The sequence below is a fragment of the Parambassis ranga genome, chromosome 17 (assembly GCF_900634625.1).
Source record: "Parambassis ranga chromosome 17, fParRan2.1, whole genome shotgun sequence".
NCBI classification, from domain to species: Eukaryota; Metazoa; Chordata; class Actinopteri; family Ambassidae; genus Parambassis; species Parambassis ranga.
In genome coordinates this window covers 8919835-8938076 of record NC_041037.1, presented here as the reverse complement: position 1 = coordinate 8938076, position 18242 = coordinate 8919835, and the positions used below count along the sequence as shown (strand labels likewise).

At 40.8% G+C, this 18242-nt stretch overlaps 2 protein-coding genes across 3 annotated transcripts in view; one reads left to right on the top strand and one right to left on the bottom strand.

Annotated features, from left to right (window-relative positions):
• The window catches only part of b4galt2 (UDP-Gal:betaGlcNAc beta 1,4- galactosyltransferase, polypeptide 2), a 120105-nt gene extending 106177 nt beyond the window's left edge, over positions 1-13928 (top strand). The window contains exons 6-7 of one of the 2 annotated variants that reach the window (XM_028428318.1): positions 2217-2321; positions 10099-13928. In XM_028428318.1, coding sequence (XP_028284119.1) covers positions 2217-2321; positions 10099-10249 — 256 coding nt within the window. In that variant the 3' untranslated portion in view covers positions 10250-13928. The remainder of the gene's footprint in view (positions 1-2216; positions 2322-10098) is intronic. The other variant, XM_028428317.1, reaches the window with a different exon arrangement.
• An 802-nt stretch (positions 13929-14730) lies between these two features.
• Positions 14731-18113, bottom strand: LOC114449856 (von Willebrand factor C domain-containing protein 2-like). The gene is made up of 3 exons (XM_028427696.1): positions 17587-18113; positions 16741-16870; positions 14731-16596 (listed from the first exon to the last, which is right to left on the bottom strand). Exons 1-3 carry the CDS (start codon positions 17917-17919, stop codon positions 16406-16408), a joined length of 654 nt encoding a protein of 217 aa, XP_028283497.1. The 5' UTR covers positions 17920-18113; the 3' UTR covers positions 14731-16405.
• Between the last annotated feature and the right edge of the window lie 129 nt (positions 18114-18242).

Sequence of the window (18242 nt, the reverse complement as noted above, 5' to 3'; positions counted from 1 at the left end):
AGGGGGAGAAGATGAGAAAGTAGAGACAAGAGGCGAGATAAGAGAAGGAGAGAAGAAAAGGTGAAACTAAGCAACAAAAAGCAGCGAGGGAAGTGAAGGTGAGGAGAACTGGTGAGAGGAGAGATGGAGGGGTATTATAAAGAGATGGGCTCAGGGAAGAGCTGAAGGAGAAGAGCAGATTAAAAGGTGCAGTGCAGAGGTAGAGTCAGGCTAATAAACCAGTACAGCCTAGCTTAGCATGGGAGCAGTTTTCTTGAAGATGTTTCGCTGCTCCTCTAAGCAGCTTCATCAGTTCTAACTGTTTGATGGGGAAACAGGTTTATATGTGGTGGTGTGGTGTGTCTAATGACTGGTTAATGACTATGAGACTACAGGAGGGGGAATGGTAGATAGCCCATGTTTCCCCACCAAACAGAACTGATGCTTGGATGAGCAGGGAAACATCTTCAAGAAAACTCTACAAGTCCAGATGCCTCGCTTCAACCTTGTGAATAAAAATGACCTTAATGACTGAGAATCTTCATCAACATCCTGTGAAGTACAAACATTTATTACTTCACTAAAATTTGACTGTCTGGGAATATATGTGAAATAGCAAATAGCGGCAGAAACAAGTATGAGTCTCTTCAAAGTTCCAATATCCATCTATCAAATCAAACTCTAAAGCTGACTTTATAGGGAAAGAAATGAACTGTTGTTAATGGGCTGGTATGAAACCTTGGCATCTTTTATCACCACAGACTTTTGAGTTCAACCTATTTGATTACTCATTTAGGCGAGAGCAATGCATGAAAACCAGAATTCAGGATGCTAACAAAAGAGAGAGAAAACTTCACATTGAACATGTCAAGCAGAACAACATTTTCTGTGGAGCAATATCAGGCATGGGTGCTTTTGAAGACAAAGAGGAGGCACGAATCAGACCGCTGTAATTGCTCATTCAGCACGCACATACACAATCCTTCATGCCGTTGCAGGTATGAATATCAATGCTTCTGTCAACCTCCGAGTTTAAGTCAGGCTTTATGTAGAACAGATGTGTTGTTTGTGTTGCCTACCCTCCATTTGTTGTTGCATTAGTTATAAATCTCTGTGCAGATTTGCCCTTGTATTGAATCTTAGTGGTAATACAACATCACCACTCTGTCTCAGAGTTCTGATCCCATGCTTTGTATAAAACGGAATGCGTTGTAAATCTTTGTCTGTTTTTTTTCCCCAGCTGGTGTCCTTAAAGTTCACAGCTCCCACAGTGGAACACTTTGTTGCTCTTGATGGTATCAGTGCCCTGTGGCGGTGTCCTTTGCTTTTAGTGTATTTTTCTTCAGCCAGAGGAGATGTGTTTGTTTTGCAGTGTGACGTGTTAATGGGGGAGTTATGCTGCTTCAGAGTCCTGACTGTGAGGAACTACACTGATGAGACCCCGTTTACACTGGAGAAAGTCAATCCGGCTAGATTGACTGTGGATAGCCTTTAAACTGGATAGGCTATCACACACACGTGTCTGCGCTCAATCCAGCTTAATCCGGCTTGTTTGTTGTCCTCCAAACCACTAGGTGGCACCTCGTAATACACAGAGTCAGTTCAGGCTGCGGTAGGACTGTGTGTGCACAGGCGTGTGTTTTTTTTGTCCTGTGTCACTCGTTCTTTCATGTGTTTTTCCTTTTCAAAAAGCAGTTTATTCCTTTGTAGCCCTGTCGAAAATAAACTCAGGGCAAAGCTGTCGAAATTCGACGGTTGTTTACACGCAGCTTTTGTAAACTCACATATGATAACATGGCCACATGACACTATGTGGAAGCCCTGAGGAACATTTGTAATAAAAAGACTATTATATTTAATATCAATATATTATAGTGATCAACCAATAATGTGTTTATTTTGATTGAAGAAAACCTGTGACATCATTTCCTGTGTGTGTGTCCTCGAGGCTTTTCAATATTTCTAAAAAGCATTTTCTTCTCTTTTATGACATTTTTTTTCAAATAATTAACCAGTTAATTGCAAAGATAATTCCTCTCACCTTAGGCTATACATCCTATTATTTCCTGGTCTCATATGTACAAATAATCAGTTAATTCAATAATGAAACCTGACAGATTGGATCATAAACGCTCCTCCTGCTCCTTCCTCTCCTCCTCTGTCTTTGTCTGGTATTTGGCTGTGTGATTGTTTCCTTTTCTCTCTCTAATAGATATTTGTATGTGTATATGTTGCAGGATCACTCTGAATGGGATGAAGGTGTCCAGGCCAGACGTTCGCATCGGCCGCTACAGAATGATTAAGCACGAGAGAGACAAACACAATGAGCCCAACCCGCAGAGGTACTGCATCACTGTCTGAGGTCCTTCCCCGGCTTCACATTTGAATCGATCGTGCCGCTTTTGTTTCACAGCTGCACAGTTCTTTTTGGTGTTTTTTCTGAATTTTTCATCTTCGTTTAAACAGACATGAGGACAGCAGCATAAGGAAATAATCCTCTCTCACTGTCGTCCATGTTATCCACCGGCAATGAGTCCAGTTCTGCAGGTTTTAGAGATGTTTTACCTTTTATCACTGCTGGCACAATGCAGCTTCTTGTACCACATTCATATTGCACTATATTCTTGAGCTGCTTCATAACAAACTGCAAGTGCAAGGAAAAAAATCCTCTCTTTTAAACACCTTAAAAGTTTATTATTGGAGGCTTACTTTACAGACTGCTTCACTGGATTTATGAGCCCAGTTTCTGCTGAAGGCAGGATGTTGACAGACCTAGACCAGAGTTAAATGTGCAAAGGATTTGCTGGTGTAATATCACAGATTGTTGTCGTCTTCCTGGGAAATGAGGCCAGTCTCTCAGTTGTTACACTTGTTGAGGAATTTCACTCAACAATATATTCCAAGTTTGCTGTAGTGGGTTGGTTTAATGGCATACCAGTATACGGTGGACTTACAATCACAGAGTGTGGGTCTGAGAAAATAAGCCGACCCAAAGCAGTGTGAAGATACAGCTTTTATACAGGTGGGGTAAGGGGGTAGTGGGTTTGTTCACAGGTAGAGGACAGGAAGACAAAGCTTACAAAGACAGGATGAGGGGAACAAAAAGAGTACGTGTCACAAGGTCTGGAAGAAAGGTAAGAATAGACAGGAGAAGCAACACCTCCACCACTACGGGGTAGGGGATAGTTTTCCAGACGCTTTGTGATGCTCTAACAAAGGCCCCGTTCACACTGGAGAAAGTCAATCCAGCTAGAGTAGGATTGAATCCAGATAGCTTTTTAGCTGGATACATTCAGGCCTATTTTCAAATCTGATAGCCAGATTTGAAAATAGGCCTGAATGTATCCAGCTAAAAAGCTATCTGGATTCACTCTACCCTACTCTAATCTGGCAATCACACAGTCGTGTCCGTGCTCAATCTGGCTTAATCCGGCTTGTTTGTTGTCCTCCAAACTGCTAGGTGGCGCCTTGTAATATACAGAGTTCATTCAGGCCGTGGTAGCACCGCGTGTACGCATGCGTCATGTGTTTTTTTTTTGTCCCATGTCGCTCGTTCTTTTGTTTTTTTTGGTTCAAAAAGCAGTTTATTCCTTTATAGCTCTGTGGAAAATAAACTCAGGGCAAAGCTGTCATAGTTCGACGGTTGTTTACATACGGGTTTTGTACGCGATGCGGACACTGTTCCCATAAACCGGAAGTATCACGTCGCTAGCCGGATTTGCGTTCAAACCTGAGCCAGATTTCAGCCAATATGGCCAGAGATCTATCCGGATATATCTGGATTCGTGTTGTTCAGACTCAGAAAAATAAATATCCAGATAGACGTTAAGCTCTCATTTCTGTAGTTTAGCTATAGTGGTCTTAATCAGGTGTTTGTAAGCTGGAGAAGATGCATTTCTTTAATGTGATTCATGCATTAGGAGCATAATTTTAATTTGATGTCAGCACAGTGATGAGTTGGTGACTTCATATGTAAAAGTTTCAGATGAATGAGCAAAAGCAGAAATAAAAAAACAATCTTCTGAAGACCACAGCTCGCCTTCTCCGGTCACAGGAAGATTGGAAGATTTTAAAATGCCAAGGACAAAACATTTTCAATAAATTGCTGCTCAGAGATACAGCCCAGGGGCTCAAATGTTGCTCTTTTTTTGGCTACACATATTTAAATTGCTTTTTCAAACAAATGCAGGAAAAAATGCTTCCCTTATAAATGTGTTATTTTATGTTTTGATGAATGAGAGCCAATATGCAGAGATGAGCCCTTCTAGACACATTAATCACCAGGAGTATAGCACCTCACATTAAGCTGCTTAAATGTGGATTATCACTGTTTATTCTCCTCTAAGAGCCCTCGTTTTCATGCGTGGATAGGCCGGGCAATGATGCCGCTCACAACGCAAAAATCAATAGCTGCTGTGGCTGGGGCAGAATGGAGATATAAGTGAATACTGTTCAGGCTTCCAATATATATATATTATTTTGATCTCTTGTGACATCATTTGTGTTGCAGTGGTTTGACAGGACTGTGGTGACCTGTGGTTCAGAGCGAGTTCTGCTTTAGTTGCGGCTCTAAATTGGTTTATAAGAAGATTTAAGAAAAAGAGAGAGAGAAAGTCGTGAGTGAAAAAATGTCGACCGTGTTTGCTGTAGCCAAACAAATTGAGACCTAAACGTCACACCAAATAAACAAATATGATTTAATTTAGTCAGGTAGTCTGAATAAGAAAGTACCTCTGCCAAAATAACTTGCAAACAGCAAAGACAACTAATAAAACAACCAGATTTATATATAAACAAGCATCACAAACAATCATAGACCCCTGAATAGGCACAAAATGTATCCTGTTCACAGACTTTTCCTTTTCTCTACCTTTTTGTGCCACTTACAAACATCATGCTGACTGAACTACTGTTCAAGGGCGTAGTTTTAGCATGGACAGAGGTGACGTGTCCCTACCAATGTCCAGCGATTACCAAATTGCCCCCACCAATAATTTGACCCCCCCCCCCCCCCCCCCAAAAAGAAAAAAAAACAATTCTCATCAGGTGCAGGAAGGGTTAAACTCCATTCTTTTCTGGCAACATACCAATAGATATCCTCCTGTCACTGGTCCTACCCAAAGCCCTTGATATTCTGATTCTGATTGGTTAAGGGCTCTGGTCCTACCGTAACACATATGGCCATGTGATTGGCTGTGCCTTTCCCTGCTGTCATGTGTGTAGCTACGTTGGTTGGCAGCGCCAAAACACATGCGAGACAAGGAGTGCAAGACCGTTGTTGGAATCTTAGGTCCCCACCAATGTCAAAAGCAAATCTATGCCATTGCTGTTGTTCCCCCTAAAGAAATGGTTTTGATGTATTCTTTATAGATTTTTGTGTAGAACCATACTCATTCTGTTTTTTTTTAACTCACCTCTTGATGATGTTATTGTTTTGTTTTATTATTCTCATGATCTAATGAATGAATATAGGACAAAACATCCTGATCCTGCACTCACATTATCTTTTATTGACTCATGCAGGTCTGTGAGGACAAATTAGATTTCAGCTTGTGCATACTAAGATTCACAGAGACTGACAAATTAGCCAAAAAGGTGTCAACTAAAACAAATTCTGCTGCGACCGCCATGCTGAAACAACGGAGCTGTCTGACAGCTTATAGCATCTCTCGGTGTTTAACTTTAACAATCTCTACAGTGAAATGGCAGCAAATAACTTAAATATGAAGGTGTCTAAAATAACCAGGCTTGTGTAACATGTCATCCATCATTGTTTTGTGTGTGTGTGTGTGTGTGAGAAAGACTCAACGATCCCTCAGTAATTGCCTGCTGAAATGACACCAATAGAGATGGGAGCCGGCTAGGTCAGTCTAGTCTAGTTGGCTTCATCAAAATCAATAAATCAGCCACTAGACTGAAAGAAACTGTGCACAGTGTGTGCGTGTGCGTGTGTGTCTGATTGATACCCAATTCTCGTTTTCCTCCTCGTCTTGCTGGTTTCTCTCTCTCTCTCTCCCTCTTTCCATCTCTCTCTAGTCCGTAGACCAAACTTCCTCGATAAGAGGTGACACCAACAGGGACGCTATTTATTTGGGGTCGATACATTATTCATAACTGTGGTGAGGAGCAGAAAATAGCGGCCTATTAGACGGCACAAACTTCATTTTCGCAGCCCTTCTGGACACTCATTATAATGTCTCGGAAATTTCGGCTTAAAGGATCCTTTGAATAGAAGTGGGGGGTTTGGACTCAAATAAAGCGTGGCAGCTCAGAATAATCAGGAGACTCAGTGAAAGGAGGAACGGCCACCTCATGGCAGTGTGGGTGAAAGGGAAAGTTTTCTCCTTCCTCTCTTTTTCTCTCTGTATCTCTCTCTTTAGACACGAAGTTTTTCAGCTGAATGTTAACATGCTCTTATAATATTTCGGGCAAGTAATTTAGCAGCTGAGGAGAAGTTATGATGGATGCTACAACATCTATCACCACAGACCCACCACAGAGTTCCAATGATGTAGAACAGGTCTTGCCGAGTCCTCTGACTTCATGGAGGAGCTGCTGTCTTTACATTCACTCTGTGAGCGGTCTAATTAGTCTTAAATGTTATTGGATTTCAATTGACTACAGGTTCTTTGTATGGTGTGTCATAAGTGTGTATTTTCAAATAGGAGTATTGACCTCACTTTTGTTACTAGACTCTAGAGCCTGCACTGGTTTGAAAAGGGGGGTTTGTTTAAAATCAGTGTTTTCTTATATTCATGTTACTATGCTGCCAGCTTACATTAGGATCAGCAGGTGACACAAAGATATTGGATGTTTTTGAGCTTTAAATATATTTTGGTGGGTGGATTTATTAGGTTATTGTCATCAGGTTTGTATACAAACTCTTGTAGCATTGTCCTTAAAGTGAACCTTGACTTCACACCAGCCTATAAAATATATTTGTGTTTTAGAAATACCTTTAAAAGTGTAGCTACCCACAGAGGCCTGCCACTCAATTACACAGATAAACTGAGCCTGTGTTTCTGCTTTCTGTCCTCAGGTGCACGGCTGCCTTTATGTTTAGATTCAGATTAATGATTGAGCCTTTTGGGAGAGTTTATCTGAAGTACCTGCGTAATGTCCAGCTTTTACCAAGGGAAGAGTCTCGACTGTCTGATGAATGTTTACTATCTCCTCTGCACACACACACACACACACACATTTATGCATAAACACACACTCAAACGTGCACGCTCACATAGGAGTTCATTCTCTGAGACGCTGGTTAGGCATAGCAATGAGATATTGGGCCAGTGGAAGTAAGAAAGAGGCACATTCATCACTAGCCACGAGTCTCAGTTAGCACACACACACACACACACACACACACACACACACACACACACACACACACACAAATTTCTGTCTGGCAAATAGTGCCTCCTGCATTGTAATTCAGTGAGTTGCTCTGTAACATTGTTCAATATTCCATTCATTTGTTATCATTCAGGGACAGTGTAGACGGTGTGTGTGTGTAGGAGTTTGTGTATTTGATTGTTATTGTGCGTAGGATTTACATCTGTTACCATGACGTCCATCTTAATTTACCTTGCCTTCTTTGAAATCCTTTGAGGAAGTGGAACATATATCAACATTCACGTTTTTGCTGAGTTTGATAATAAAAGGATCCTTTGTCCCCATCGTCCTATATTCATGGTTATGTTCTCACGATCCTGGGTTCCACAGGTGTTATGGTTCAGGGGCTTACGCCTCTTGGTTCGTATGTTCTTGGTTTATCTATCTGTTCCACAGTCCTGTACTTGACCGCTTCAGTCACATGTTTGTAGTCAAGGTTGGCAGATTTTTGTCTTTTGACACAGCTAGATCTGCTGTTTTCCTCCCATTTCCTGCCCTCATGCTATGCTAAGCTAACTGGCTGCTCATGAATGTATTTTTCCAGCTTATTACCCCTTTAAGATTTATTTCTCTTACAAGGCTAAGTATGTCCAACGTGACATTAGATCAAATACCCCCACTTAGTAGCTTGAGAAGCTGTTGTTGGGATCCTAAAGAAGAAATGTTTTCCTGTGAGACCCTCAGTGGAATTAGCCCAGTTAGGATGTCAGGAAATCAGGCTAATGAATATGTAAGGAGGACTGACTTTGTCTCGTCCCCTAACTCACTAAAACATAAGATAAGATAAGTGAGGCGGGCTTGTACAGTATGTTACAGTGTGTGTGGGTGTGCACGCATCTGATATGCTCTATATGTACGTAGGGATTAATTTATTGTGTTTAATCTCCCCCGTTTGATAGATTCATCCAAAGAGTTTAGCCCCCACCCCCCAGTTCTCATTTGCTTCATTTTTAATATCAGTATATCTCCCATCCATCTGTCACCCTCAGATATATGTTTATCTCTCTGCCTATCTATCCTTCATTTTCCTTCCCTGTCGTGCAGCCCTCATTCCTCCTCCTTTCCTTCTTTTCTTCGCTCCCTTTCTAATTCCCCTTCCAATCCTTCATAGGAGTCAGAGAACACGTAATTCTATTTATATGTTATCATTGTATTAAATTCTTCATTGGAAAGATGCTTGACAACAGTTTTCCAGCTTCCATTCATGCCAGTGAAGCTCTTTTTGATGTGATTTGAGGGAGACAGAGGGCGAATGCAGAATGAAGGGAGAGATCTTCAGCAGTCAGCTCTGACAAGGATGTGTAGGCTCGCTGGTCCATGTCGGACCGAAGTGTCAACTCCACTTGTACGTTCAAGCATATCATTAAGAAGGCATCTTTTGTTGCAGTCCGTCACTGCTCTTTTTGAAGAGTGAGTGTGCATGCCTGGGTGTTTACACACACACACTCTCTCTTTCTGTTTGTACACCAAAAGAAAACAAAAGACATTTTTAAACAAGTGTTCTACACATATTGTTACACTCACACACTGTTGCCTTATTTCCATTCTGAAAAAAGTTACTACTACCAGGGTGATGGGAGGGTTTGTGTTATGAATCCCACTTTATGCCAAAGGTTGCATCACGCGCTGAACTGAAGCTCAGCCGCAGCAGCAGACTGACACACTGTGTGAAATATATTTCCATCTTTAATACTAAAATCACAGCAGATTCTGATGTAACAGCTGAATCACAGCCAATGAGGATGGATATTACAGTATAACTCAGACAAACCTAGGCCGATATTATAGAAAATGCTGTTCACTGATGCTCAGTCTAATGCCACAGCTCCACCTGTTGGTCAACATCAGCATGGTGAAGTAAACTTTTATTTTTTTTATTTTATTTTTTACGAATCAGGATGATTTCTTCTTCTCTTTGCTTACAGGTAACGGTAATCAATACCACCATCAGGCTCTTTGCATCATTGAAGGACATTGGGAATGTGTCTGCATTTCTGCCGTCTGTGCATTTTTCTCATTTTCTTCTCGCCCACTACTTCTGATAGCTGTTTCTGTGATTGATTGTTCTGTGTCCAGCATGTTTTTATATGCGCAGTGTCCTAATATTCAAACAATGAATTCCAAATTGCATCTGCTCCACAAAGCAGATGGGAGCAAAGGAGATAAAAACATATTTGTGCTGCAAAATGTTATGTGTTTTTATTATTATTTTTGTTGTTTTAACCTATAAAAGAAAACAAAATAGGAAAAAAAAAATGAAAAAAAAACAATAAACTTTAGAAACACAAAATAATAAAATAAATATTTCATGTTGGAGTAAGCCGACCTCTAAGTTTAGAAATCACTGTCAAGGCCAGAAAACAATGATTTTTACCATCAGGCACTGACCTACATTTCCTTTGTGAGTAAAACTGCCCTTTGATCTGCTGCACTTTCTGTAATTTTCATACACAACAACACAAACATATGTTTAACAGACAATAAATACACACAGTTGTGCCTAATGTTTGCAGCAGTATCTTGGCTTTACAGTAGAGCATGGTTTGAAAATTGACAGGTTTCATACAATATAAATTCACTCCATTATTGACATGCTGACTGACATGCATGTGTGATAAACAAAATGTACCTTGTATTTCATCTTTTTGATGTAATCTTCTCTTTTGTCTCCCTCATTTCCCCTTTCTCTCTCTCCCTCCTTGCTCTCCTCCTCTCCCCTGTCAGATTTAATAAAATTCAGAACACGAAGAACACAATGAAGAAGGACGGCATCAGCTCTCTGACCTACAGACTGGTTCAGGTCAAGCGGTATCCTCTGTACACAAACATTTCTGTGGAAATCGGCAAGCCGCCGCCTCGGCCCTTCAAGGGCTAGAAGAGGACGGTGATGATGACATGAAGATGAGAACTGTAAAGAAAGGATGCCCGACATTTGGAAGGCTATGAGAGAGGTTAAAACAAGCACATCGTTGTGTCTCTCTCACCCTCTTTTGCCATCTACTTGTTTTGTTTTTTTAAGATTTCAGCTTGATACAGTATTTCTCTTTTTGAGGACTTTATTCAGTCAACCAGTGGCAGGTGTCACACCTACATTTACTGTACCAATCAGTGAATAACATGTGGACCAAAGCTGGAATATCAGATTGGCATCTGTCCACTAACAATCCTTCATAATCTGGAGGGCATCCAATGGCATATCCGCACTGACAGGAACTATTGTTTGGAGAGTAAATGGTTAGAGTAATATCATGTAACACTTTGGCCTTTTCTGTAAATGTTGGACAGTGTTCAGGAGGTTTTTCTGACACATCTTCACACTGTAACAATGTGAGGGGGGAGAAAATCAGATGTTTACAAGGATACTGAGACGGATGGATGAAAGTTCTCCACATAATATCACATTTGGTGACACAGGAGGATGGCCCTTCTGAGCAACTACAGTGACAGCCAGTAGAACGGAAAAGCTGTAATATTAACACAGAGCGATGGAGCACGGACCACCATCAGACGCTTTGCATATCAGAGACATCGTGTTGATGCGATTTGATAATGACGTTTTCATCAGGGAGTCACCTGTTTGAATCTAATTACTCAATCAAACCCTCTGCTATCAGTTAATGAATGTGTATTGTGCCTGCATCTACAGCAGAAGACTCCAAACAGCGCTGGGGAAACAACAACACCCAAGAACTCTCTTTTGGTTCTTTCTCTTTTTATATATATACATATATATGAACTAAAATTTTGGAAACGTGTACGTTTTGCAAGAGAAGTGAACATGTTAAAGGTATGAGAGGTTTCCTCCTGTACACACAGTGTGATGGAAATACATACAGTGGACAGCATTAGGAAAGAAATCAAGGAAAAGATGAGAGCAGGCCTGACGTATGCTGACAGCTCAGTTATGATGCTTTAACCCCCGGTGGCACATAAATAAAGGAGATTATGTTTCTGGAAATTTTTTTCTTTTTAAACTCTAAGGTAAAATTGATATCAGCTGACTGTGCCTGGCACAGACAGACCTGTGTATGTCTACTCCCTTAAACACTGTCTATGTTGCCCAGCAGACCTCATGCAGGTTGTCTGATGATTGATTTCTGGGCTGTAGCAGTGTCAGATGATGGTATTTTATTATTTTTTACCAAATTGGACCTGTAAAGAGGAATTATAGTTCAGGTTTATGGTCTTATTGTTTTATTATTTGATGACGTTTATTGTTCATTATTGCAAAAATACATTTTGCAATTACAAAACCTTGACCTTGAAATTATCAAAATGTATTTTTGTGAACATACAGAGGGCACAATCATCAGAACTGTCAGCTGTCAGTATATATTTACCAAGAAAAAAGAGCAATGTGGCTACATATGGTTCTAACTTTCACAGAAACTCAATCTCAATGTTATTTTTTAAGGCTGCTTTATAAGATATATCACAATTCATTAAAACTATATTAATTCCATTAATATGCCATTTTCTCTCTCTGCTATGGTTTCCCTTTAATCCTCCAGAAAAATACATCCGCTCATATCCAGAAAGAGGAAATTATAAGGTGACAGTGGAAATTGTGAATTTTAAGGCAGTAATGAGAAGTTATCATTTGACTGACGTCTCTACTGCAGTTCAGATTTTATCATCATCAGCTGTCATGCCTGCATTGTTCTATCATGAGCTAAATGAATCAGGCAGTTCTATTAGATTTTAACTTTGAAACTCTTTGTAAAGTTTCTGACTTTAAAGAGAAGCAGTCTGAACATGGTGTCAGGATTTCTTCCATCAGGAGACTGAAGCCGCTTCCTGCTCTGTGCGTGAACACATCACTCTTATCCTTTGTTTTATGTTTCCTTATCTGTCATGTTGACGATGTAACTGTTTACACCTAAATGCCAAACTGATGCCTTCAGAAGTTATCAGTACTAAGGTTAGATTTAATTGTGAGGTCTTTCCTTTGGGGTAAAATTAATTGGTGAAAATGTGCATATTAAGATGAGAAACACTGAAATGAACATGTACACTTGTTTCAATGCATAAAGAGGAATCCTGAACCAAATAGGAGGTTTGTGTAAAACCCTGTTTGAACAATTTGGGGTGAAAACTGTGCTTTGTCGATCTCCGCTTTAGTCAGCCTTCAGGCAAAAAAATGTTCCCATCTGTTTGGCTCTCTGTTATCTTTGCCTTGAGCCTGTTGGAAGGTACGATTGCTCCTACACACACACACACACACACAGTCCACGTTGTTGCATTATCTCCCCTTTCATTGCCTTTCTCCTTCTGCCAGTCTGGCTGTATTTGTCAATAGCACACTGTTGTGCTTTGTGGTGGACCCACTTCAGGCACAGCTGTGCCTCACAAGAGTGCTTCGTCCATCAATAGATATCGACAGGACCTCCCTTTGTGTCTCTGATTCTCTGCCACTTGCTGTATCTTTATTTTCTCTTCTCTTTTCCCACACTTAAATCTTTTCTTCTTCATTTCCTTATCACATGCTCCTTCACGTCTCTCTCTCTTTTTTCTGTATTTTAATCCTTTCAGTTCTCTTCTGATGTCCACACTAGGCAGCTTTCATGAAGAGGTCAATACAGTCACTCCTCATAAGTGTTTACAGCTGACATCCTGCACAGTGTAGGATAGATCCACGTGCAGCACATGCAGATGGAAAGTAGGGATGTGAGGTGAGGGGTTTGGTTTTATTTCAGTCTGTGAGTTTTTTTTAAGATTAGAAATGATTCTAATAAGAATATTAACATTGACTTCTGAGATTTTTAGACTTATAACCATAATATTAAAGGGGCACTCCAACCATTAACGGTTTATGATTCTGACTGAGACAGACAAACGTACTTTAAAAAAACCCTAGAACATCTGACATCTGGAAAGAGAACTGCCATTCACTCATTCACTTGCAGGTTAAATTACCTTGTCACAGGTGTTCATAGGTTGCAGCAGCAACAGCAGAGATGTAGAACTTGACATCTAATTTAACCACAGTTCCATCTTTCTTTGTTAAAGCAGTGCTTACACATTGCTTATCCAGCTCCCTGATGCTTTTTACAGTTTACTGTATGTACTAAACAGTGGAGCAGCCATGAGTTTTCTTGTTACAGGACTTCAAATGTGACACATAATACATCCTATCATCAAGTGCAATGAAATATTTAGCTTAGCTTTAGCTTATGTGTCTTTCTTTGATGAAAAGTTAAAGGTAAAAAAACATCCTATCTTCGGGCAGAAGTTGAAGATTCTGGTACCATCTGCAAACTTTCACCCCAGTTCACATTGTTTTGAATTGGCTGCCACTTTGATTGGCAGCTTTCACCACGTCTCCGTGGCGATGACAGTGAGGGCTCATGCACTGCGGTATTTAGAGCTGTGCATCATGCCAAGGTGATGGACACGACCCACACTGTTTCTGATGAGTAAACTGTGCTGTAAAGATGGTGGACTGTCCCTTTAACGGTAACATTACCCCCTTAATGACATTTGGTTACTAAACGAAGTGAAGCAGGAGAGAAACGGCCGCAGTGTGTATAAACAGTGATGCTATGGGATGAAAAATGGTGGAAAAACAGCGACAGAACCTTCAGCAAAAAAATGCTATTTGAAATGTTTCCTGTACTTCAGAATAACACCGTCATGAGTAGTGTTTGATGTTTCTTATTGGACTTTTGACTTTTGAAGCTGTTCCAGCTGTCAAGCACACCTCAGCTGGTGAAAGTACTTGAAGCACTTTTTTCGGATACATTTTTTTGCTCCTCTGCTGCTGACAGCAGGTCTGTGGGTGTTTTTAAAAATTTACTGTACCTCTAGCTATGTTTTCTTTTTTGTACATTGAATGTTGAAAATGTTATATCTTATATAGAATGCATTATGTCATATCAAACCTACTTTTTCTATACAATCAATAAATCTGATGTTAAAGATTGTATGATGGTGTTTTTATGTGTGTATTGTTTTTTTTTTTGCCATGTGACTGAAGACTCCAGCAGTACAGTTGATATTATCACCTGCAGACTGAGGTAATCCAGAACTTCTTAGTGTAATATCAACAGCAGAGCTGGCAACCCTGTTTCCTGCCTCCCGTTGCCATGACAACCCACAAACCTGCTGATTATGTGGTCCTGCTGGAATCTGCTGTGCTTCTACAGCTTTTATTTCTTCTTTTCTCCTCCATCTGTAAGTTTTTTTTCTTCTACACAGCTCTCTGGTATTTTCTGTTTCTTGCTCTGTTTTTTGGAAGCCCTGGTCCCAAACTGTCTGCAGAAAAGCTCTGCAGGGAAATCTCTGAAAGATTCTTGAAAACTGGACAGTCAAAGTGACACGGCACAACTCCAGACAAAACCAGATACAGCCGCAAGCTGTAATGAAAATGTGATTTAATTTGGAATATTCTTACACTGTGTTTATTACTGTGTTTCTCGATTATACGAGAATGTCATTTATATCAGTTCCCTTTTATTTCAGTTCAATTGAACCTGAACTCGCAGGAATAGTCTGACATTTTGACAACTGTGCTTTGTATTGTAGCAAAATCTGACAACTAATGAATATCAGAACTTACTAATTATACATAATTTGGTTGATCCTCAATGTGATGAGGTTATATTCTGGATAATTTCATAGCTACAACCAACTGTCGCTTGGCAACCAGCTGTAGCACCACTCTAAGCTGTTTCTGTCTTTCTGCTAATCTAAGGTTCTTGTTTCATATTCATACTGAACACAGGAGTGGTATTGGATCTTGTTGTTTAACTGTTGTTTAAATGATTCAACTGCAGCTCAGTGATTTAAAGAGACAGTCCACCCCAAAATAATTCATATTCATATTTAACTTTTGGCCTAGTGTGATGTTTGACCCTCTTGTCTTGTGAGTGTCGATGTAGGAACTTTTCCCTCCCTAAAAATAATATCACTCAGGTATTGCACATTGTAACAGAAAATACTATTTCTAAATGTGATGATTAGATTTTTTGGGGGGTGAACTTTCCCTTTAACTCAACAAGTTTCATGATTCAGAACTCGTCTGTTGACCCATCACTTCATTCAGAGGCAGCCTTATATGTAAACACATAGTATAACAAGCTGCTAGTGTTTTTAAAAGGAGAAATGACTGAAACCTGCTGCATATAAAGTAGAGAATAACACTTCATGCTTGACTTTGACAGTGGAAATGACAGGGACGGTTGTTCCTGTGGAAGGCTACACATACAAAATATTGAAACAGTTACAGACTGTTTTACGGTGTACATGCACAAACAACGCTAATGAAACCCTGTTTTCAAATACTGCCCGTGTCTACAGCTACTGTACAGTCATGTTAGACTGTACCCTCATACATAACATTTCAATTAGCACGCAAACTGAACAACAGGACTTATAGAACAGCTACAAAACAGTTTATTGCTCTGCTCAGCTAGTCTAAATTGCATCCCAGCTGCGCACTGCATCAACTGGTGACAGGTCAATTATAATCTCTTATCATCCAATAATCTCATTGGCTTTGTTATGCTGCTTAAAATAAATCCTGGGTAACTAAGGATATAGAGCCCACTACTCCCTCTACACACTGATCTGATCAACCTTTAAAAAAAAACACTACTGAAAATGAGATTAAATAAAATAAAGTCAAATATATGAAGTCAGGTTACTTTTTATCTTTTTTCTCTCGTTCCTCTGAGTTTCTTTGATTATGGATTCTGCTGATATTCTAAGCAACAGATGAGTGCACTTGTAGTCCAAGTAAAGCATACATCTTAAATCAAGGGAGTTTAATCTTACTTTTCTTGACCTACTTTTAGTATTTGCTTTGTTTTCAGGCACTGAAACTAAAATTCTTTACTGTAAAATGTTGGCTGAATCATAGCAGCTCATCACAGATTTCTTAATCTCTTACTTGATCTTTACATTTGGTTGTCTGTCATTATTATAGGTACCAAGCAGGACGGTACAGCATGTTCTTAGAAACTGGAGGCGCACAGCTGATCAGCCGTCAAAGGATATGCAGTATTTTAAAGGTGACAGCCGGTCCTCTGAATCAGTTTTGCTGGGCAGACGGCTGCTCAGGTTTACAGTTTTTGAGGCGGGAACAGGTGGCGAGACGGTTTCCCTCCCAGTAGCCAGCGTCCTGGCCATCATGACAGCGGCACTTAGTGCACGAGTCAACCCAGATGGGCTCTCCTGCAGGAATCACTTGACCCCGTGATGCATCAACATAGCAGTTAGGACCTGGGAGGAGGAAAGAGCCGTAAGTGTAAGAGAGAAGCAGTCACTGTACAAGCATGCATCCATGCAAAGGATCATCAGCAGAACAATTATCTGCATTACATTTAAAAAAATCTCTCTTGCACACACTTTATTTTTTCTACATACCCTCCTTGCATTCAGGGCAGCATTTCCCCGGCTGGTAGACAGGGTTGACACATGGTGGAGGGGCACAATCTGCAACTAGACAGCGGGCGATACCATCACTGTCACAGGTGCACTGCTCACATTCTGACGGCTGGAAAACACACACAAACATTCAGACTCTGTATGGCTCATCATAAACCATGACATTCTGACCAACATCATGCTGATCCCTCCTAATGCCATCATCAACAGGGGGCGCCCTTTACCTCAATTTAGCCGCTACCAACATACCATGGTGCGGTTCAGGGTTTTGGATTGAAACGCAGTCTTGAACATATAACAGAACTTGTCCTGATTTACTGGTAGCACACAGGGGGAGTTCAATCTTAAAAAGAATATTCTCCCGAGTATTTGCAATTCTAATTTTAAAGAATAAAGCTGCAGATGGAGGTGGAACCTGCATGAAACTGAACAAAAGTCCCAAGGTTTACACACAGAATGTGCTGAGAGGGTGCTCAGTTTTGTTTGAGAATCCTGCCATGCACATGTGGGTCTGCTGCAAGTTATTCATGCTGGAGAGTATTCTATATGCTGTAGTTATGCTTTTTTAAAATGTTCTTGTCTAATATTGACCTGTTGGATATCATCCAGGTACTGACTTGACAGTGAGATTGGAAATATACTAGTAAGAGCCAACATTGCGCAAAAAATGGAGACAATCCTATAAGTGTACATTCTTGTCTTATAAAAACATTCTGTAGGATACATTTATAAATTGTCAATTTAAGCTTGAATGCCCTTATAAGAGCATCCTGTTCATGCACTACCCGTGAGAGTAACAGCGAAGTTCACCTGTCCGAGACTTACCTGGAAGTTCTGCCCCAGCTCGTACACCACCCCTCGGTACTCACACCCGATCTTCTCGCACCTGGGGCAGCAGTCGGTGGGGTAGTGGCTGACATGAATGCACGCCGCTGGGAGAGAGGTGCACTCAGTGCGGGCGCACGCTGAGCCCTCAACGGTGCACTCGCACTGGGTGCAGTGATCAGAGTCCAGAAAATACCATTCCCCCACGTAGTATAAGCTGCCGTTGGCCTCGCAGGTGCTCTCCTGCTGCCCGGCGACGGAAAAGCCAAAACCGGCCTGTGCGCAAAGCAATAGTGCCAAAACGGCCGTGCGTACTCTGGAAACCTTTGCCATGATTTCTCTTACAGGTCAGCTAGTCCAGAAAAAAGTTCACAAGCAAGTGACGTGTTCCCTGTAGTCCAGCTGGGTTTGGCAGGCTGCTCGCCAAAGTGTAGAAAGTTAAAGTTTGTTACATTGTTACAGGAGACAACATTCCATGGCGTTCCCTTTGCGCTTTTCTCGAGGTCTGCAAAGGCTGCGCACACTTCTGAGCAGAGCCCGGGTGGGAGTGGAGGTTGGGGCATTACTGTGGGCTGTATTAATGCTTTCCTGAGAGTTCACATCTGAAGTCTGTCCCTCCCCCGACATTAAACCAGATCAAAATTCATTATGTTTCT

Bases quoted from the DNA above. Each gene is read 5' to 3' on its own strand.
- LOC114449856 (XM_028427696.1), bottom strand. From the start codon at position 17,919: ATGGCAAAGGTTTCCAGAGTACGCACGGCCGTTTTGGCACTATTGCTT. The intron at 16,871-17,586 runs GTAAGTCTCGGA...TGTGTTTTCCAG, and splicing joins AGCTGGGGCAGAACTTCCAG to CCGTCAGAATGTGAGCAGTG. The intron at 16,597-16,740 runs GTATGTAGAAAA...TCCTCCTCCCAG, and splicing joins CTGCCCTGAATGCAAGGAGG to GTCCTAACTGCTATGTTGAT.